A 19,010-nucleotide genomic window follows, 5' to 3' on the forward strand; every position below is an offset into this window, starting at 1 on the left:
TGTTAAGGAAGCAAGAGAAAGCTGCTGTTGATCATTTCCCTCTACTGCTGTCCTTTGGTGGGTGTAGGAACTGTTTAAACCTGATTTGTTCTTGTTCAGCCTGAAATTCTACTTTTATTATCCTTTAAATCTGGTTATGATCCTTTACCTGTGTGACTTACTCAAAATTTGTTCACAGGGGCATAATTAGTATTTTTATTTGTAGGAATTGTGTGTTATGTGGCCACATGAGATTTTAGATTAGAGTTTGTGATATGTTTTAAAAGCATATAAAAATGTACATACAAAGCAGATTCATACTGTATAGTAATAGAATTCTATATAAAATTAGTTTGTAGACACATTCTTGAAATAGTGGAGGTAAGTGCATTTTTATAAATTGAGTCATTGCCTTAAACAAGTGATTTATTTTTAAATAGTTTTCTGATTGCAGAAGTCCTTAACACGTGTAAAAAATTTCATTAATACAAAAATATAAAAATTCAACAAAGTAAAAGTTCCTTGGGCTATCACCTCACTCTGAAATAATTGTCATACGCTGCTTTTGTCCTTTTTAAATGTAAATTGTTCCTTTTCACATTTCTATGAGCACAGCATGTTATATACAACTTTAAAGACTGCATTTTTTAACTTACAGAACCTTGGACTTCTATCTATGTGCATACATACGATTTCATCTTTTTTGTCGGGGGCATAGTGTTCCTGTGAATAACTATAATAGTTGCCTAATCACCCATCGATATACATTTGTTTTGAGTTTTGTTTTTATTGGGAGTAGAGCAGTGAATGTTCTGAATGCTCTGATGTGTGGAAAAGGCTTTAGACATCATCATGGCCAAGTCTGTCATTTTCAGGATGCTCAAGCAGAGTCCATAGAGTATTGCAACAAAAGTAATAGCCAGATCCAGATTTTTTGTTTCCCGGGGTATTCAGTGTCCACTCCGCCTTCCTCGATCCATTAGGGTTGAAAAGAGCAGGAACTGACCTGAACTCAGGGATTAAAAGTCATCACTTTGTATTTCCCATGCAGCTTGAAAGAGCAAGGATAAGCTTTTAATGATTTAGAACACATGAATCACAAGAGTAAGAACCTGGTAGGTTTGCTTATATGGTTAAGAAGAATATATTGGGCTGCTTTTGTTTGCCAGGCATTGTGCTGGTTTCTGGGATGTGGCAAAGATGGTTTTTTTCTGTTCAGTATCGTTTTTAATGATGTTCTAACATTTAAGAGCCAGCATTTAAACAGGTATAATAACAATAAGGATTGTTACAGATTAAAAGTTAATACATGCTTACAAAGTTAGGAGCTGTTTGATACATATGTCATCGTCTGTTCAGGCTGTTCTAACAGAATACCATAGTTTGGGTGGCTTATAAACCGCTAGAATTTCTTTCTTACAGTTTGGAGGCTGTGAAGTGTAAGACTAGGACGCCAGCAGATTTGGTGTCTGGTGAGGATCCATTTCACGTGGTGGGAGTGATGAGGGAGCTTTCTGGAGTCCTTTTCACAAGGGTATAAATTCTGTTCTTGCAGCCTCCACCCTTACAGTCTAGTACTTCATACAAGCTCTCTCAGGCCGGGCACGGTGGTGCACGCCTGTAATTCTAGCACTCCGGAGGTTGAGGCAGGGAAGGTCTCTGTGAGCTGGAGGCCAACCCGGGCTACAAAGTGAGCTCAAAGCCAGTTTGAACTGCATAATGACACACTGTCTCAAAAAAAAGGGAAAAATAAAATAAAAGCTCAATCTCTAGGGCAAACATCACATTGGAGATTAGCTTTCAGCATAGCAATTTTGAGACAGCACAAACAGTTCTGAACTGTAACATAAATGAAATCAAATAGTATTATATAACCTTTGGGATTTTTTTCCAGTCAGCTTCATTTTATGGACATTCATCAAAGTTCTTGTTTCAGAAGCTTGTTCCTTTAATGCTAGGTAGCATTCTTTAATACAGATGTACCACAGTTTAACCATCATCTGTTGTAGGGGTATTGTTGAGTTATATGTTAGTTATGCGATTTGTTTTTTCAAAAGTTGACAGATGTCCTCACAGGACTGTACCATTTTACATCAACACTACAGTATATGAATAAGCATCCTAGCCAGCATTTGGTGGTGGTATTTTCTTTTCTTTTATTCTAGCCATTCAGATAGGGGTGGAGTGGTATTTCATTCTGATTTTAATTTGCATTTCCCTCGCAGCTGAAGATGTTTAACATCTTTTGCTTACTTGCCATCTCTGTATTCTTTTCGGTGAATTGTTTTTGTACCTGTTGTGGTCTGAACGTCTCTGCCAAAAGTTATGCTGAAACTTGACTCCCATTGTTATGGCTTTAGAGATGGGCTCTTCTGAGACTCCATGCGGGCTCTGCTGTCATGAAGGGGTTAGTGTGCCTTCTAAAAGGCTGGAGGGAACAAGCTTAGACCTTTTATGCCTCTCTGCCTTCCTACATGTGAGGAGGCAGCAGAAGGGCCCTCACTAGCCACAGAGTGACAGCGCCTTGATAATGACTTCCTAGACTCCAAAACTGGAGAACTAATAATTTATTGTTATTTTGTTACTTATTTGGAAGTAGAGTCTCACTTTGTTACCCATGATGACCTCAAACTGATGGGTACATATGATCCTTGAACCTCTGCCTTCTAATTATCTCAGATTATAAGTATACACCACTGCACTGAGTTTTTCTTCTTTATACAGTCTCTGGCAAGCAGCACAGATAGTCAAAGACAGTGTCTTTTGTTCATTTTCCAATTAGATTATTTATTTTATTGCTGTTGAGTTCTGAGATTTATCGTAGGTGCTGGTCAGTTGTTTGAAGTGTGCTTCTCAAATCTTTTTTTTTTTTTTTTTTTTTTTTGGTTTTTCTCCGGTACCGGGAACCGAACTCATGACCTTGCGCTTGCCAGGCAGGCGCTTTGCCGCTGAGCTAAATTCCCAGCCCCATCTTTTCTCCTACTACAACTCACAGATTCCTATCCTTGATGTTTTGTTTTGTTTCGGTTTTGGTGAAGGAAATATATCTTAATTTTGATGAAGTGCAGAATATCAGAGTTTCTTTTATGGGTTGTTGGGCTCCTGGTATGAGGGCTGAGAACTCTTTATCTAGCCCTACGTAACAAGATTTGCTCATATTTTTTCCAATTGTTTTATTTTTGTTGTATATTTAAGTTGGTACTCAAATTCCAGTTAGCTTTTGAATAAGATGATCACCTTAGGTTGAGGCTTTTTTTCCCCTCCTGTGGATGTTTGCTTATTCCTGAAACACTTTCTGTAAAGGTGTATCTTTCCTACTAAAGTGCACTGGCACCTTTGTCAAAAATCCACTAGATATATTTGTTTGGTCCTGTTTTAGTATTCTCTGTTCCCTTTTATTGATTTTTTTTTTTTGTTTTGTTTTTTTGTTTTTTTTTTTTGGTACCAGAAATCGAACTCAGGTCCTTGCACCTGCAGGCAGGCACTTGTGCCACTGAGCTACCTCCCCTGCCCTGGTCTATTTGTTTATCTTTCCACCATTGCACAGCCTTAATTTCTATAGCTACATAAGTTGTGAGATCATGGATACTGATTTTCTTACTTTATTCTTCTTTTTTAAAGCATTTTAACCTATTTTGGTTCTTATGCTTTTCCATATACAGTTTAAAATAATCTTGTCTTTTTCTATAAAAAATCTTGCTAAGAATTTTTGTGTTAAGCCTTTATATCAGTTTGAAGAGAATTGATGTCTTTGCTATGTTAAGTCTCGCAGTCCGCTAATACCGGGTGTCTCTTCTCTCAGTGCAGCTTTGATTCCTTTCATCAGTAGTGAGTAGTTTTCAGTGTACTGTATACAGATGGCATAGATTTTGTTAGATTTGCACCTATTATTATTATTTTTTTCAGTAGCAGTTTTAAGTGGCACTGGAGTCTCAATGTCATTTCCAGCAAGCTCCTTGAAGTTGTTATTAATTCCTTTCTAAATGCTTGCTACCTTTTTCTAGTGAAGCTTTGTAGACCTAGAGATTTCCTTACCTCTTCTTGTTGGCATTTCTAGTTTGCCAGCTCCTCCGGCAGCAAATCTGAGATTGATGAGACAAAAGGGGACCTGGGGACACCCCCACCATGTCCTATCTTGGGTTTCAAGCTTCCTAGCTAGTCTTTCTTCTACTTTATAACTTTCAGAGTCATTTTAAGTTTATCTATTTATCTATTTATCTGTCTATCATAAGTTGTCCAAGGTTATGTTTGTATTAGTACTAACACTAAGATGTTAAGGGAAAATGTATGTCTGCGCCATCTATTCAAACTCAGGTCCTAAAATTACAGAAACTTAAATTTTGTGTTTGCTTGAGATGCTAAGCATTGCTAAACATACGCATGCACTCAGACACCGCAGATACTTGTTCTCTGACTGTGCAGTGTGTTGCACGTTGCTCGGGCTTGGTCGAGGGGGTGGAGGCAGCGCTGTTGGTCGTGTGGCACGTGAGTCACAACACTGGTTGCTGCTCTGCAGTAAAGTTTAACAAATGTGTAGTATTCTTTTAGTCATATCCCTTCATAGTGGCTTTACAGATAGTTTGCACACAGGCATTTGTCAGTAGACAATAGTTTGATTAGAAGGATATTGTTAAAAAAATAAATAGGTTCGGTGGTCAAATAGAGTCACCCCTGTGGCAGACACTGGACCTTGCTGGCCCTGAGGCTAAGGAGAGAGGCCCTTCCCTGCAGACTCCAGAGAGTCACGCGCCCCCACGGGAAGGAGAAAGGCCCCACCTGCCCCCACCTCAGACACCAGAGCCTCGTGGAAGCCGAGGTGGAGGATGAGGACCCGCCTTGCCCCCACCCCAGGGACCTGAACCTCACAGTCCCAGCAGGTGAGAAGAGAGACTCGGCACCAACACTGATGCCTCCGGGGCCCTGTGGGTGAGGAAGGGTTCTTCACCCACTGCCTGCACCAGCACTGCGCCCCTCCTGTGGCACAGAGTGGCAGAGGTGATAGCCGAAAGATGGCCTGACTGAAGATGAGACAAAGTGATGGAAGTGTTGGGAGACAGGTTGGAGAGGGTGAGAGCTGAATGGGAGCCTCCTGAGAGCTGCATGGAGGTCGGAACTGGGCCGGGTAGATCATAGCACCTGTATCCTGTGGTGGGAGGCCGTGTGTAGTGGATATAATCTTCAGAGGGAACGGATATGAGGAGATGGCTTCTAATCCAGTAGTATCCTTGAGCTCTTGCACTTCTTTCTGCATGTAGCAGAAATTAGTAGTCTGAATTACTAAGATCAGTACCAGGGTAGCCTTACTGTCGTCACAAAAATTACAGACCTTTCGCTCTGGTTAAGAGCAGTTCTTAGGGTTTGTCTGTTTCCAGGTGATATTTGATACCTTCGTTGTTGTTGGCTTTACAACTATAGCCAAGGTGACATTCAGTAAGTCACCAACTTATGGACAAGTTCCCTTCTAGGAGAATTGTTCACAAGTCAGATTCATTCTTAATCCAACAAAGTGAATCAAATACAGTACACCTGTGAATGTGTGCATCTTGAGCACTTGTAACGCAGAAACTTACTTTTGTTATGGCTGTCACTTTGCTTGCTGTGTATGCCAGTATCTGGACCACCTGGAGATCATAAACAATACTGTGGCAAGCTATCAAAAACCAGGCACTGGGACAAAGCTGCAAACACTGGCACAAAAAACAAGCAAACAAAAAAACAGAAATATGAAAAGGCAACAGAAAGCTTCTATTAACTGTAAATTCCCCCAGAACCAGTTCAAGGGGGCATTCAGGGGAAGGAATGCATCAGCCACACAGCAGAATGTCTGAACGGTTATCAGTGGAGGTAAAACAGTTCAGTAAGGTGACCAGCAAATTTAAAGGAGATATAACTAGTCAGATAATGGCCCTAAAGAAGCAAATGATGAGCAGTCTAGAGAACACGCTAATAAAAATCTAATGGAGCAGAAGAAAGAGATGCCTAACATGAGTGCCCAGCATGGAAAGAATTAGAGTCCATACAAAAGTTCCAAACAGAAATCAAAGAGACTAAAAATGCAATGAAAATATGTGGGCGGTAGAAATGACCAATGTGAAAAAGGAGTGTCAGATGTAGAGGACAGGGCTGTGGTCAATGATGAATTAATGAGAGTTACCTTAAAAACAATAAGGGAATATAAAAAATGGATCTGAGAACTGCTAAATGACTCAAAGAAAAATAATGTAAGAGTAATTGGAAGTAATGAAAAATCAGAAGAGGGCATAAAGGGCATAAAAAAAACTGCTTACAGAATAGCAGAAAACTTTCCAGACATGGAAAATGAGTGTATCATATAGATAACTGAGGCATTTAGAACCACTAATAGCCATGACAATAAAATTAAAAACTCCATGCCACATAATAATTAAAATACTAGAAATCCATTAAAAAAAAAAAAAAAAGCTGGATCTTAAGGCCTACTAGAGAAAAATCAGCTATAAAGGAAAAACGATCAGAATTATAACAGACTTACCAAAATAAACCTTAAAGGCAAGAAGAGCTTGAAGTGTTTCAAGCTCTAAAAGAAAACAAATTCCAGCCCAGACTGTTATATCTTGCAAAGTTATCTTTCAAAATTGATGAAAAATGAGATATTTCCATGATGAAGAGAACCTAAAGACGTTCATGACCACCAAACCAGCGCTCCAAAAATTCTCAAAGATACCCTAGAAGGATATCCAGTGAAGCTAACAATGCCAAAGGGTCCAGTAAAATGAATGTATCAGTCATGCTCACAATTAAGTAGAGGGAAAAGTAAGTAAAACAGCAGTAAGAAAATAAGATGATGACAGGAATAAGTCAATACTAATCAATTATAATTATCAATGTAAATAGATTCAGTTCACCAATCAAAAGAATAGACTAGCAGAATGCATCAAAAAGCAAAATCCAAAAGTATGCTGTATATAATTAACATTTCACCAAAAAAGAAATTCATAGACTAAAAATCAAAGGACAGAAAATAATATTCCATGTGATGGGAACCTGAAAACAAGCAAGAGTAGGTATCATATTTTCATACAAAGTGGACTTCATGCCAAAGCTGATCAAAAGGGGCAAAAGATGTTACATTAATGGAAATATTCAACAGGAAGAAATAACAATTATAAGTAGATATGCACTAAGTAATAGTGTATCCACCTTCAGGAAACAAACACTAGTATACATAAAAGGTCAGATAAATATTGATGTAATTATAATGGGAGACCTCAATACCCCACTATCACAGATACATAGAACTAAAAATAAATAAATATAAGCATTAAACCAAACCACTGAACAAATAGACTTAACATATATAGAGAGTTTTCTACCCAGCAACAAAAGAATACACATATTTTCAGCAAAATAGCATACTAGCTAATAACACATGTCTAGGTAAGTACTAAAGATTTAAAATTTTACTATGTGTATTATCAGACTCCAGTGCAATGAAACTACAAATTAATAGCAAAAGAAACCACAGAAATTTGAATAATCAATGGACTACAGGGCAAATTAAGGAAAATGCAACAATTCTTAGAAATAAACGATAATGCCAGTACAGCATAACAGAACTTATAGGACACATGAAAGCAGTGCTGCAAAAGAAGTTTATAGCTGTATTCACACAGAATGATGTGTGAATGCCCACATCAGAAAAACAAAACACTCTGAAATAAATAACATAATGATACATTTCAAGATCCTAGAAAGACAAGAACAATTCAAACCCAGAGCTTATGTACTGAAGGAATTTTTAAAAATCAGAGCAGAAATCAGTGAAATGAAGAGTAAAACAACAGTACAAAGAATCAGTGAATCAAAGAGTTGATTCTTTGTGAGAATAAGCAGAATAGAGAAGCATTTAGCCAATCCTATCCTCGCCAAAGATGAATGAAAAGATACAAATCAATATAATTACAAAGGAAAAAAAGATGAAATCACAATGGAATCTGCCAAAATCCAGAAAATTATTAGCAACTGCTTCACAAACATATATGCCAAACAATTATAAAACTCAGAAGAAATCAAGAGGTACATAGAAATTACCAAAACTGAACCAAGAAGACTTAAAGTTCTTGAACAGTTCAATAACAGGCAGTGAAATTAAAGGGGTAAAACAAAGCAAAAGAAAACAACAATAAAAAAAAACAAAGCAAACGCGTACCAACTAAAAAAAGTCCATCACCTTGTGGATTCATTGTTCCTGGATAGCAGAACCAATGTAATCAAAAGGGCTATATTTACAAAACTGATATGCAGATATAATGCAGTCCCAATTAAAATACCAGTGACATTTCTCACAAATCTAAAGAAAATGATCCTAAAATTCATAAGAAACAAGAAACCCAGAATAGCAAAAGAAATCTAGGTAACCAAAGCAAAATAAGTGGTATCACAATCTTAGACCTGCAGTTATACTGTAAAACTACAGTGATTAAAACAGCATGTACTGACACAAAAACAGACATGATGAATAATGGAAAAGGATAGAAGAAGCAGAAACAACCCCAGGTACATAGAGCTATTTGATCTTTGACAAAGGGGCAAAAAATACACCAGATGAAAGAGCCTCTTTAATAAATGGTGCTGAGAAAATAGAATATCCACGCGCAGAAGACTGAGTCTAGATCCAGATATTTTTCCATCTAACTAAACCAAAATCAAAATGGATCAAACAGCTAAATGTTCAAACAGAAACAATCTACTGGAATGATAAAATAGGTTCACTCTTGAATACGTAGGCATAGGCAAGGAAATTTTGAAAAGAGCCCCAGTGGCACAAGGAGTAATCCCAGTAATCAGCAAATGGGATCGTATGAAAGTAAAAAGCTTCTACACAACAAAGGAAGCAATCAACAGAGTAAAGAGATAACCTATAGAATGGGGAAACATTTTTGTCAGGTATTTCTCAGACGGCAGACTAACATGTAGTATATATAAAGAACTGAAAGAATTAGACTCCCCAACATAAAAGACCCACTCAAAAAATAGGCAACAAAATCAGTGTGGAGAGACCTCAAAAAACTAACATTAGAATTCCATTAGGCCCAGGTATTCCCTCCTTCTATGTATTTTCCCCAAAGTGTTAAAATCAGCGTAGTAGAAGGATTCACTCATGTCCATATTTATAGCGGCACAACTTAGAATAGCTGGGTCTTAGGAACAGTACGTATGACCATCAACAGATGAATGCATGTGGAAATGTGACATTTATATATCCTAGAGTACTACTGTGCCATAAAGATAAATCTGAAGTGTTTATAGGTAAATTATACAACTTGAGAACCTAATGTTGTAAAATAAGACAAACAAGATTAAATATCGCATGGCTTCTCTTGTATAAGAAACTCAAAATACCAGCATGTTAATACAATTAAAGAACAAAATAGAAGATAGACAAAGAGAAAGTAGGGAGATAATTCCCCAAGTTACATATGGTGTTGTTTCCAAAAATACTTCAATATATATGCTAATTTGTTTCGTTTATACTACTAGTTTCTCTTAGTTCACTGAAAAGAAATACTTTGTGCTATTATGAATTTGTTTCCTGTTTGTAAGAGTCATTTTTTGATGAGGTCTTGTACTGAATAACTATTTTGAAGATAATGATTTGTTATTATCTTATTGTTTTATTATGAAATTTTGTGGGTTTCTTTTTTTTTTTTTTTTTTACAAAATAGTAACATTTATGAAAAAAAGAAAGATTAAAAACTTGTACTATTGAAGGGCTCCACAAAAAGGATGTGTTGATAATCTTCTTTGTGCAGCTCACAGGTTAAGCTCTTTAGAAATGTACCTCCTTGCCCTTCTCCTGGAACCGGAGTTTGTGGAGGCCAGTAAATCTCTCTGTGACAGTTCCTAAGATACTCTTGACATTTGCAATCCTGGGGATAGCTTAATAGCATGAAAACTCTGGTCTCCCTATAAAATTTCTTGAATTATATCTACTAATCATTTTCCTGATGACATTTTCTTAATTACTGAGAGTCATGAAATTTCATTCAGTAGGTGAGCTGTAGTAGAATGTAAATAGTAGTTATGACAGTGTAGATAAAGTACAAAAAAACCACATTCTTGATTTTGTATATTTTGCTTGCCATAGTCCTTAAAATATATCTCTGTCCTGCTAAGGAAATCTTTAGGAGAAATGATTGTCTCAGTTTCTCCAAATGTATGCATTACTGCTGATGCTTACAAAGGCATGTTTCATGATATTTCTTTTAACTGTATGTTGTTATCACATTTGATAAGAAAACAGCAGAGTGCCTATTTTTGCTTTTGGTGCTTTGCCATTCCTCAGAGATTGAGAGCTGACTATGTATCAAGCTACCTAAAAGCTGAGAGACTTCTGTAGGGACAGATGGTTTCACTTTCACTTTTGAAATGACAACCACCTTGAAATCAGGAGAGTTCTGTGATGATCCTAGCAACATGTGCCAGGAAGCAATTCCATTTTAAGATGAGCCTTTTTTATTACTTATTTTTGGTGCCGGGAATTGATCTAGGGCCTACTACATGTTAAGCACATGTTCTACTGCTGACCTACACTCCTAGCCCATATATTTTATTTTTAACTGGTGATGAATTCAACAAAAGATTGAAAAGGAGGAATTGTATACTCATTACTTTCAAATTTCTTTTGATGTGTATTTATTTAGCCCATTTGATGTGACCAAACATACTATTTTGAGGCATCTAAGTAGCTGAAACCTAAGGTTGTGTAATTTGTAACTTTTCAAATGAAACCTTTTATTAAACTACTTTTAGGCAAAACAATAGAAATTTGGGGGGGATTTTTTTGGTTTTGTTTTGTTTTGTTGAGACAGGGTCTCACTATGTCTTTGAGGATGGCCTTGAACTCTGTGTAGTCCAGACTGGCCTTGAACTTGCAGCGATCCTCCTGCCTCAGGCTCATGAGTGCTGTGATTACAGGTGTGCATCACCATGCTAAGCTTGGAAATGTTTCTTTTATTTTCATGTCTTACTGATCACTTAAGAATGTGCTTATTTTCTTTTCAGAATCAAGTAAGATGTCTTTCACTGTTCTTATTGGGCATATAAATTCAGACAGCCCCTCGTTCAAGGGCAAGTTGATAGTACTTGCCAAAATCTTAAATATTCAGAAGTAAACTTTCCTTTTACTTTAAGTAAACTTAAGATGAGCCTTTACTAAGAAGTAAACTTTTGCTCTTACTTTACAGGGAAATGCAAAGTGAGCAAAGATATATGCCAGAAAAAGACTACAGTAGAATATTTAAACGATGAAAATTCACATAGTAGCAATTAGTAGAAAGATGATTAAATATTGACATATATGTACTGAATAGTCATAAGGGAAAAGGAGAACTTACAAAAATGCCCAATGCGGGGTTAAGATTTTAAGAAAAGCAGCTTCCTAGTGTGTACAACACGCTTCTGTGTGCAGGATGATTCTATGCCTGTAGTGCTTGCAGACAGCGAGAAAAGGGGCGACATTTGCTCAAGTTCTTGAGAGCGAGGGGAACCTGGCTGAGACAGTGAGGGGTTAATGAATCCTTCTACCCCAGCTGCCTTTTGCCCAACCAAGGTCCTGGCCAGTGGTTGCCTTCTGCAAAGGAAGCCAGGAAGATGCGCTGCACACCTTTTCCTGGATAGCATAGTGGGTGTGGGGGGCGTGCATCAGTTGGCTGCTCTCACTCCTGGCTTATGTACTTTTGAACAAGCAAGTATTACATTTGTAAACTAAAAGAGAGTATAAACTGAAATAAAATACAGTGATCCCAGAGATGGAAGTATACAAACATGCAAAACAGCAGATGCACTGTAAAAGCACCCTGCCTTAGCAGTCAAATTTGATTTTCCAATGAAATCTGAGAAAAGTCAGTGTAGTGATATATATGTAATGTTAATATGTCAAATTAAAATAACAGCTGCTTCCCTGGAGTTTTTCTTAAGCAACAGAGTTTCTCAGGGAAGGAGAAAAAAAAAAGATTAAAGCGGAAACGTTCCTTGCGGCAAACCAAATTCTTGTCATTTGAATAAGTTAACAGGATCAATTTAGGAGGTGAAAATGGGCATTGTGCACCATGGGAGGAGAAGCCTTAAGTCTCTGGGAGGTAACTCACTAGTTTAACTTGCTAAAAATGAAGTCGTTTGATTTGTGTAGTGAGTTTGTATAGATTTCCAAGTGGAAATTTGCTTGATGCTGAATTAATTTGACTTTCCCACTAATGTGCTAGGTGATGATTGCTGAAGCCCTGGACATTTCCAGAGAAACCTACTTAGCGATTCTGATGGACCGAGCCTACAATGGCCCTGTGCTGGTGGGCAGCCCCCAGGGTGGAGTTGACATTGAAGAGGTGGCCGCTTCAAATCCAGAACTTATTTTTAAGGTATGCTTAAGTATCTGGCTGTGCTGTTTTTAAGGTACTGTTACTGTAGAAGCTGTTAAAGTCTTAATGTGGAGTCTAAGCCTGCGAGCAGTACATCTGTTTCTGAGATTTAAAGCAGATGTTGGTCCTTTTTCTTGCAGGATACCCAATAGAAAGTTGGATAAAATCAAAGTGTTAATATTCAAGGGCTTTTTCTTTGCTCTTTCCCCTTCTTTCCTTCTCTTTTCCTGCCTCTCTTGTTCCTTTTAATCTAGGCTGCCCCAAGTGTTAACCAGTGGAAAGGCCTTGTGATATTTCCATTCCCTCTGGGTTGACTCTGCCCATTTAAGTTGATGTATGGTTGAAGAATTCTCTCTGAAGAGGTAGAATTTGAACTAGAGACTGTCCTGAGTAAAATAAAATCTTTTCAAGATCCAGCTTCTGTCTATTTGTTTTAATCTTGAGGTCTTGGCCCATTTATAAGACTAGTTCTAGTCAAAGAGGTATGCAGTCAGATCTGACTAGTTTGGAAGTTTCTTGGTGACTCTAAGCCTCATTTTTTTAAATTGGAAAAATGAAAATGGTGTAATTTATATCCTTCAGAAATGTGAGGATTAAATGAAGTGATGTATATAAAATCCTTCTTATCCTACCTTAACTATACAAGAAAAAATGTAAAATTTGTAGTAGGACTATAATTTCAGTTTCTAATCTGTGTTCTAAAATACCAAAATTATAATTTCCAACAGAAACATTTATTATTTCTTTTAGAAAGTGATTTTGTTTGCTTTTGCAAAGGGGGAATTTATTTTCCTGAATCTCTTTGTCTAGATAATGTACTTATACAATGGTGATTATACAATTTTTAAAATATTGTCATCAATGTTATACCAATGTTACTACATTGGAAGTTTGAGACTGCACATATGGTTATCAGTAACTCCTAGCTGTTTTCAGAATGCCATTATCTGAAACAGTTCTATTTGCTAAAAGAATGTAAGTATATAATGTACAATATATATAATGTATAATGTATGTGAGTAGCATTCAGTGTTTTGAGAATGGTACTTCGTAGAGCTAAGGTATTATTAATAATATCATCAGTAGAGTGTTTAAATCATAGGATAATGTTTAACCTATGTATGACAACTCTAAACTTAACAGCAATATCAGGCAGAAAAACCTTCTTTGGAAGACTTCCAAAAGATGTCATAAAAATTAACTGACTAAATATTCATCAGTGCCATCTGTATAGTAATTAAAAGTGAAAACTGGCATCAGATCGTCTTGTCAGCATGCCACCTTGAAGAATTATATAGTTTTTGGAAGGGCTGTTTCATCGATGGTCTGCTAATTAAAACATACCCTATAGGCAGCTGCAGTAGCCCTGTTCAGAGATCTCTGGAAAGGTGCCACAGTTTAATTACTCATTTGCAAATAAATACTAAGCATTTCTTTTTGAGGTTGTAAATCTTCTCACTTGACTGTATGAATTTTGTTCGTTTGATTTGTTTTACCAGGAGCCAATTGACATTTTTGAAGGGATAAAGGACAGCCAAGCTCAGCGGATGGCAGAAAATCTGGGCTTCCTTGGGCCTTTGAAAAATCAGGTACATAAGCCATTGCAGGACAGCATGTCTGACTTCTTTCAGAAAATATTTGGGAACTTGCTTAATCACTTCTGATATTGTGATTACCAGGAAACAGGCCTGTTGTTTTACAGTTTTTTTCCCTAATTGCTTATGATGAAGAAAAGTGTTTCCTGGTGTTTGAAGAGAGAATGTTTATAATGTGTGTGTGTGTGTACATGTATGTGTTGCATGTTGGTACCTATACTTTATGATGCATAGGTGGGTGATCTTTTTAATTTTTTCTGTAGCGTTGTTGATGCTTCCACCTCGCACCTATGTGATTTACTCCATCCCAGCTTGAATTTTAGCTTTGGGAGGATGGGGATGATTACCATTAACTGAGGGGGTTTGTCATGGGGATTGAGTATAATGATGTGTGAAAGTGCTTATTACAGTACTGTGTAAAGATCAGTTATTGGGCTGAGGAGGTAGTACAGAAGTAGAGTGTTTGAAGGAAAAGAGAGGGGAGGGGAGGGGAGAGAGTAGCCGGGGAGGAGGAAGTCATCTGCTGAAAGAGAAGTTCCTAGATACCTCCTATAATGGTCAGCTTTACCATCTCAGAATGGTGTTACTAACCACACACAGGCTTCATCTGACATTTAAGGACTTCTTCTTTAGGGAAGGTGGTCACTGACAGCCACTTCCCATACAGTCACTGTGTCCTAACTGCTGTGTTTTCTACCAGCACCAGAGTGTAGTCCTGTCTACCTCCTCTATATCACTTTGCATTTCTGCATTTCTCTTATCTATTTGTATTCACCTTCACTAGATCCTAATCTTCATCACAGCAAGGACTTTGTCCATCTCGTTCATTGCTGTTTTGCCAGCAGCCCACATAGTGCTTGGCACTATTAGTTGCCCAGGAGACATTTGTCATGTGTGGAAATAAGGGAAACAAGACATCTAGGCTGTTCTCTTTGAAGAATTTCCTAGGAAGTTATCAGTAGGTGGTTTACCTGGCAGAAGAATAAATCTGGGGTGGGTAAAATCTGCTGACCCCATTATTTGAAACCTCAGGAGGTGAGCACAACAGGAATTCTAGAGAAGGCAATAGTAATGCTACGTACATCATGAGACACCCCCACTGCCTACATATTAGAAGTGGAAATTGAGTTATTTGTAGATCTTACATGGTATAATCGTATTTTCCTAGTGCCTGAAACACTTTAGTTTTAAATGAATTACCAAGAGATGAAAGGAGCTATTAAATAGCTATAGTGTCATTATATTTTTAACTTAATTTATCAAAGAAAAGAAAGGAAATTAATTCATCTCTCTCTCTCTGTCTCTCTCTCTCTCTCTCTGTCTCTCTCTCTTTCATTGCTAATACCTTGAAAGGCTCTAAGTTTTTATTAGCTCAGCTGCTTACTCTGCTGCACCCTGGAGAAAAGAAACGATGAGAACTATGGCTTTCCTCCAGGGGCTCAGAGACCAGTGCAGGCGGCCTAGACAGTAGAGAGCACAGGGGGAGGGGGAGAGAGACGTGATGAGGGAAACGTGGGAGATGGAGAGAGCTCAGCTGTGGGCACGTTGGAATTTGTTTGCAGGACACTCAGGTGCATTTGTAGAACAGAAAGGCTGAATGGCATTGAAGCCCAAGGAAGGCCGTGTGCTGGGGCTGGAGTTGTAGATCTGGAAATCTCTTGCCCAAGCCATGGGTATTACCTAGATGTGCCAGGGAGCCAGAGTGCAGAAGCAGGGAAGGCATCTGAGAAAGGAAAACATTAAATTATTAATCACTGATCCTTTCATAAAGAAATGGTATCTTAGAAGTCCCTTAGATTCAGTGTGACTTGGAAAGTTATTTAATTTCCAGCTAGCATTGCTTTGGGCATTTGGAGACATCTCACTCATGAATGAACAACATCAAATGATTATCTTGAGATATTTCCTGAGACTCATGCCTCTTGTCTCTGAACAGTGATTTATTAATATTCATAAAAACTAAGGTGATATTTCAGCTTACATAAAAACTACCAAGTATTTGCTCCAGACTAAAATTCATTTGGCAGGAGTTTTTGAAAAAATCTAAACCCATAGGAAAGTTTAACATGACTAAACATTGATCTGTCTTTCAAGTATCTCTTAATTACCATCCAGAGCAGAGTCCCCTTATCCAAGCAAGTTGCACACCGAGACCCGGGTGTATGTCTGGAACTGAGGAAAGTACTAAGCCCAATGTATACTATACTTAGATATGTACATTCTTACTATAAGGTTTGATTTATAGATTACATATAGTAAGTAGTAATACCACAGATAAATTATAACAACGTAGTGTAATAAGAGTTATGTGAATGTGGTTTCTCTGCCTTTTAAAATATCCTGGTATTCTAGACTGTATTTTCAGCCTAGGGTTGACCTCTAATACTGAAGCCATGGACAGTGAACCCAAGGATAAGATGGGACTACCGTGTACTATTTCTCAAAATGCAGATGCGATGGATGGTCAGTATGTGTCTCCAGCATTGAGGCCAATGAAAAGACTTGATGGCCAAGTTTGTGCAAGATACTTAACATCTCAGGAGTAGTTTGTATATCTAGCTAGGCTGAGAGCCCTATTTGAATGCTAATACTTTTTGAAATGTAATAAAAGTTATTTGAAATATTTTAACTTGTTAAACAATTTTTTATTTTAAATGCTGATTTTATTAGTAATGCATTATTATCTGGATTTTCTGCTGACCAAACAGCAAAACTGATAGTAATAAAATAAAAATTGGGGGATTCTTTTGAAGTTACTTTTTAATTCGTCAAGGTTCATATATATATTTGATTTTAGAGAATTCAAGTTTTAAATTCCCTAACAATCTGAAAATAACATGAACTTATAGCAAAAGGAAAGGCATTTCTGTCTGTATATAGAGCTTCCAAACTGAGAAAGGAGATTGTAGGAGTAAATAATGGACTGCTAGTTGACCAGCAGAATGTTTTCTTTCACCTGTGTTTATTTTTTAGCATTTAAACACACTTAGAAAACAGAGGCGCTAATCTCAACCTGTCCCGTGCCCTGCCATTCCTTATTATTACATTTCCTCAGACAGACACATTTTGCATGCTGAGTCCTTACAACCATTTGTGCTATAATTTCTGGAATAAGGCATTTTATAAGGGAGAAGCTTTGTAGATTTTACAATACAGAGCTAATCATGCCTCAGTCCTGCTTGCAAAACGTTTGTACTTCTTTATCTTTGCACAACAGTAAAGATTAAAATACCCAACATCCTCCCCCAAATGCTATGCTAATGTGTAATTACAGTGACCTTAATGTACTTGAAAAGGAAGGTTCTGACACGTGATTCAGAAAGACAGAACCTTGAGGGCATTAAGATAATTGAAATAATCCGGTCACCAAAATGCAAATACAGTACGATTTCACATATATGAGGTGCCTAGGAGAGTCTAAATCATAGGGACAGAAAGTAGCAGGGCATTGTCAGGACCAGAGAAGGGATGGGGAGTATTTCTAGTGGGTGCACCAGTCCATTTGGGTTACTGTAATGAAGTACCTGGAGTTTGGTAGCTTTATAAAGAAAAGAGGATTATACCAGCTCATGGCTCTGGTCTAGGGTCTAAGGCCTCATCTGGTGATGACCTTCTTGCTGGCAGAGTTGAAATGGCAAGAGATGGGGAGCAACTGTGTGTTCTGGTCTCTCTTGCTCTTAGAAAGGTACTAGTATTTGATCATGGGTGTCATTCTGATGACTTTAACCAGTCAGATTACTTTCCTGAGTGCCGTGAGTATCTGAGGGGCTGAATCATTCAAACCATAACATTCCACCACAGGTGTAGTGCTTCGGTGTGGGGACAGGAGGGAGTTCTGAAGAGAACTTGCACCACAGTGTGAACGTCTCTGACAAGTCGTACACTGTATGGGCGTTTAGGGGGCTTTGAGATGGTGACATTTATGTTCTGTGCATTTTACCAGTTTTTCTAAAAGGTGCTTTTAAAGTGGCTGGGATAATATATATTTATGTCCCCAGAGTTAATTCTGTTACGTAGTTTCCCCTTATTATTTTAATAACGCTAATTACCAATTCATGAAGTGTTTATTAAGTGCTGACATTGTGCTGGAGCTGTAGCAGTGCCATAGTGTCAGGGCAGACAGGCTGTGTCTCCTGCCACAACTACATTACAGGGCACGGTGATACCTAGAATGGCAGCTGTGGTGCTGCTCACCTATAGTCTCAGCCACTCAATGGGCTGTGGGGGGAGCATGGCTTGAGACCAGGAGTTCAAAACCAACCTGGGCAACATAACAAGATCCCACCTCAAAAAACCAAAACAAAGCAAAAGAATTCAATCATGAGTTTTTGACTGGCTTTGTATTTTATTGCAATTCCTGTTTGGATTTTTAAAAATGATTGGAGACTTTTAAAAAAGAGAAAAAAAAAAACCTTTCAGAATGAGATTGGCCTTTTGAAAGTTTAACACAAAAGCAAAAGACACAAAGCCAGAAAGAAAAGAGTGACATGATTTTTACCAAATTTCCATGTGGCAGAAGTTACAAAAGCATGGCCGAAAGGTGAATGTTAAAGGGGAAACATATTTGCAGTTTACATGAGATAAACAGCAAACTTCTTTCACATAAAAATACTTCCTTTAATTTAATAAGAAAAAGACCGAAATCTCAATAAGACAATGGACAAAGTTCATAGAAAAGGCAGTACAAATGTCTTTTAGGACTTTCGAATTCAAACTCTGTATGAGATACTTTTTTTCACCAGCTACACTCTCTAGTGTCCAGAAGGCTGATGGGTCTAAGCGGAAAAAGACTGTCTGCCTCTGGTTTGTGGGAGAGGAATTACGGGCCGCTTCCACCAAGAGTAATTTAATAGGCTCTTTTGACACTTAAAAATGCTTGAACCCTTTTTTTTCTTTACTCTGGATAATTTGTCCTACAAATATTCAGTCACATGTATGATACACCATTAGAGATAAGGCCACGTTTTAAATACTGTCAAACTATCAGAAAGAATCCAAGTGACCATTATTTAAGTGACAGTTAAAATTATGGCACAATCAT

The 19,010-nt window shown here is 37.6% G+C and overlaps 1 protein-coding gene across 1 annotated transcript in view; it reads left to right on the forward strand.

Annotated features, from left to right (window-relative positions):
- Positions 1-19,010, forward strand: part of Suclg2 (succinate-CoA ligase, GDP-forming, beta subunit) — a 260,864-nt gene that overhangs the window by 125,903 nt on the left and 115,951 nt on the right. The window contains exons 5-6 of the mRNA XM_005383819.2: positions 12,222-12,374; positions 13,874-13,963. Coding sequence (XP_005383876.1) covers positions 12,222-12,374; positions 13,874-13,963 — 243 coding nt within the window. The remainder of the gene's footprint in view (positions 1-12,221; positions 12,375-13,873; positions 13,964-19,010) is intronic.

Source organism: Chinchilla lanigera, unplaced genomic scaffold (assembly GCF_000276665.1).
Source record: "Chinchilla lanigera isolate Chin_1 unplaced genomic scaffold, ChiLan1.0 scaffold00020, whole genome shotgun sequence".
In the NCBI taxonomy this organism is placed as follows: Eukaryota; Metazoa; Chordata; class Mammalia; order Rodentia; family Chinchillidae; genus Chinchilla; species Chinchilla lanigera.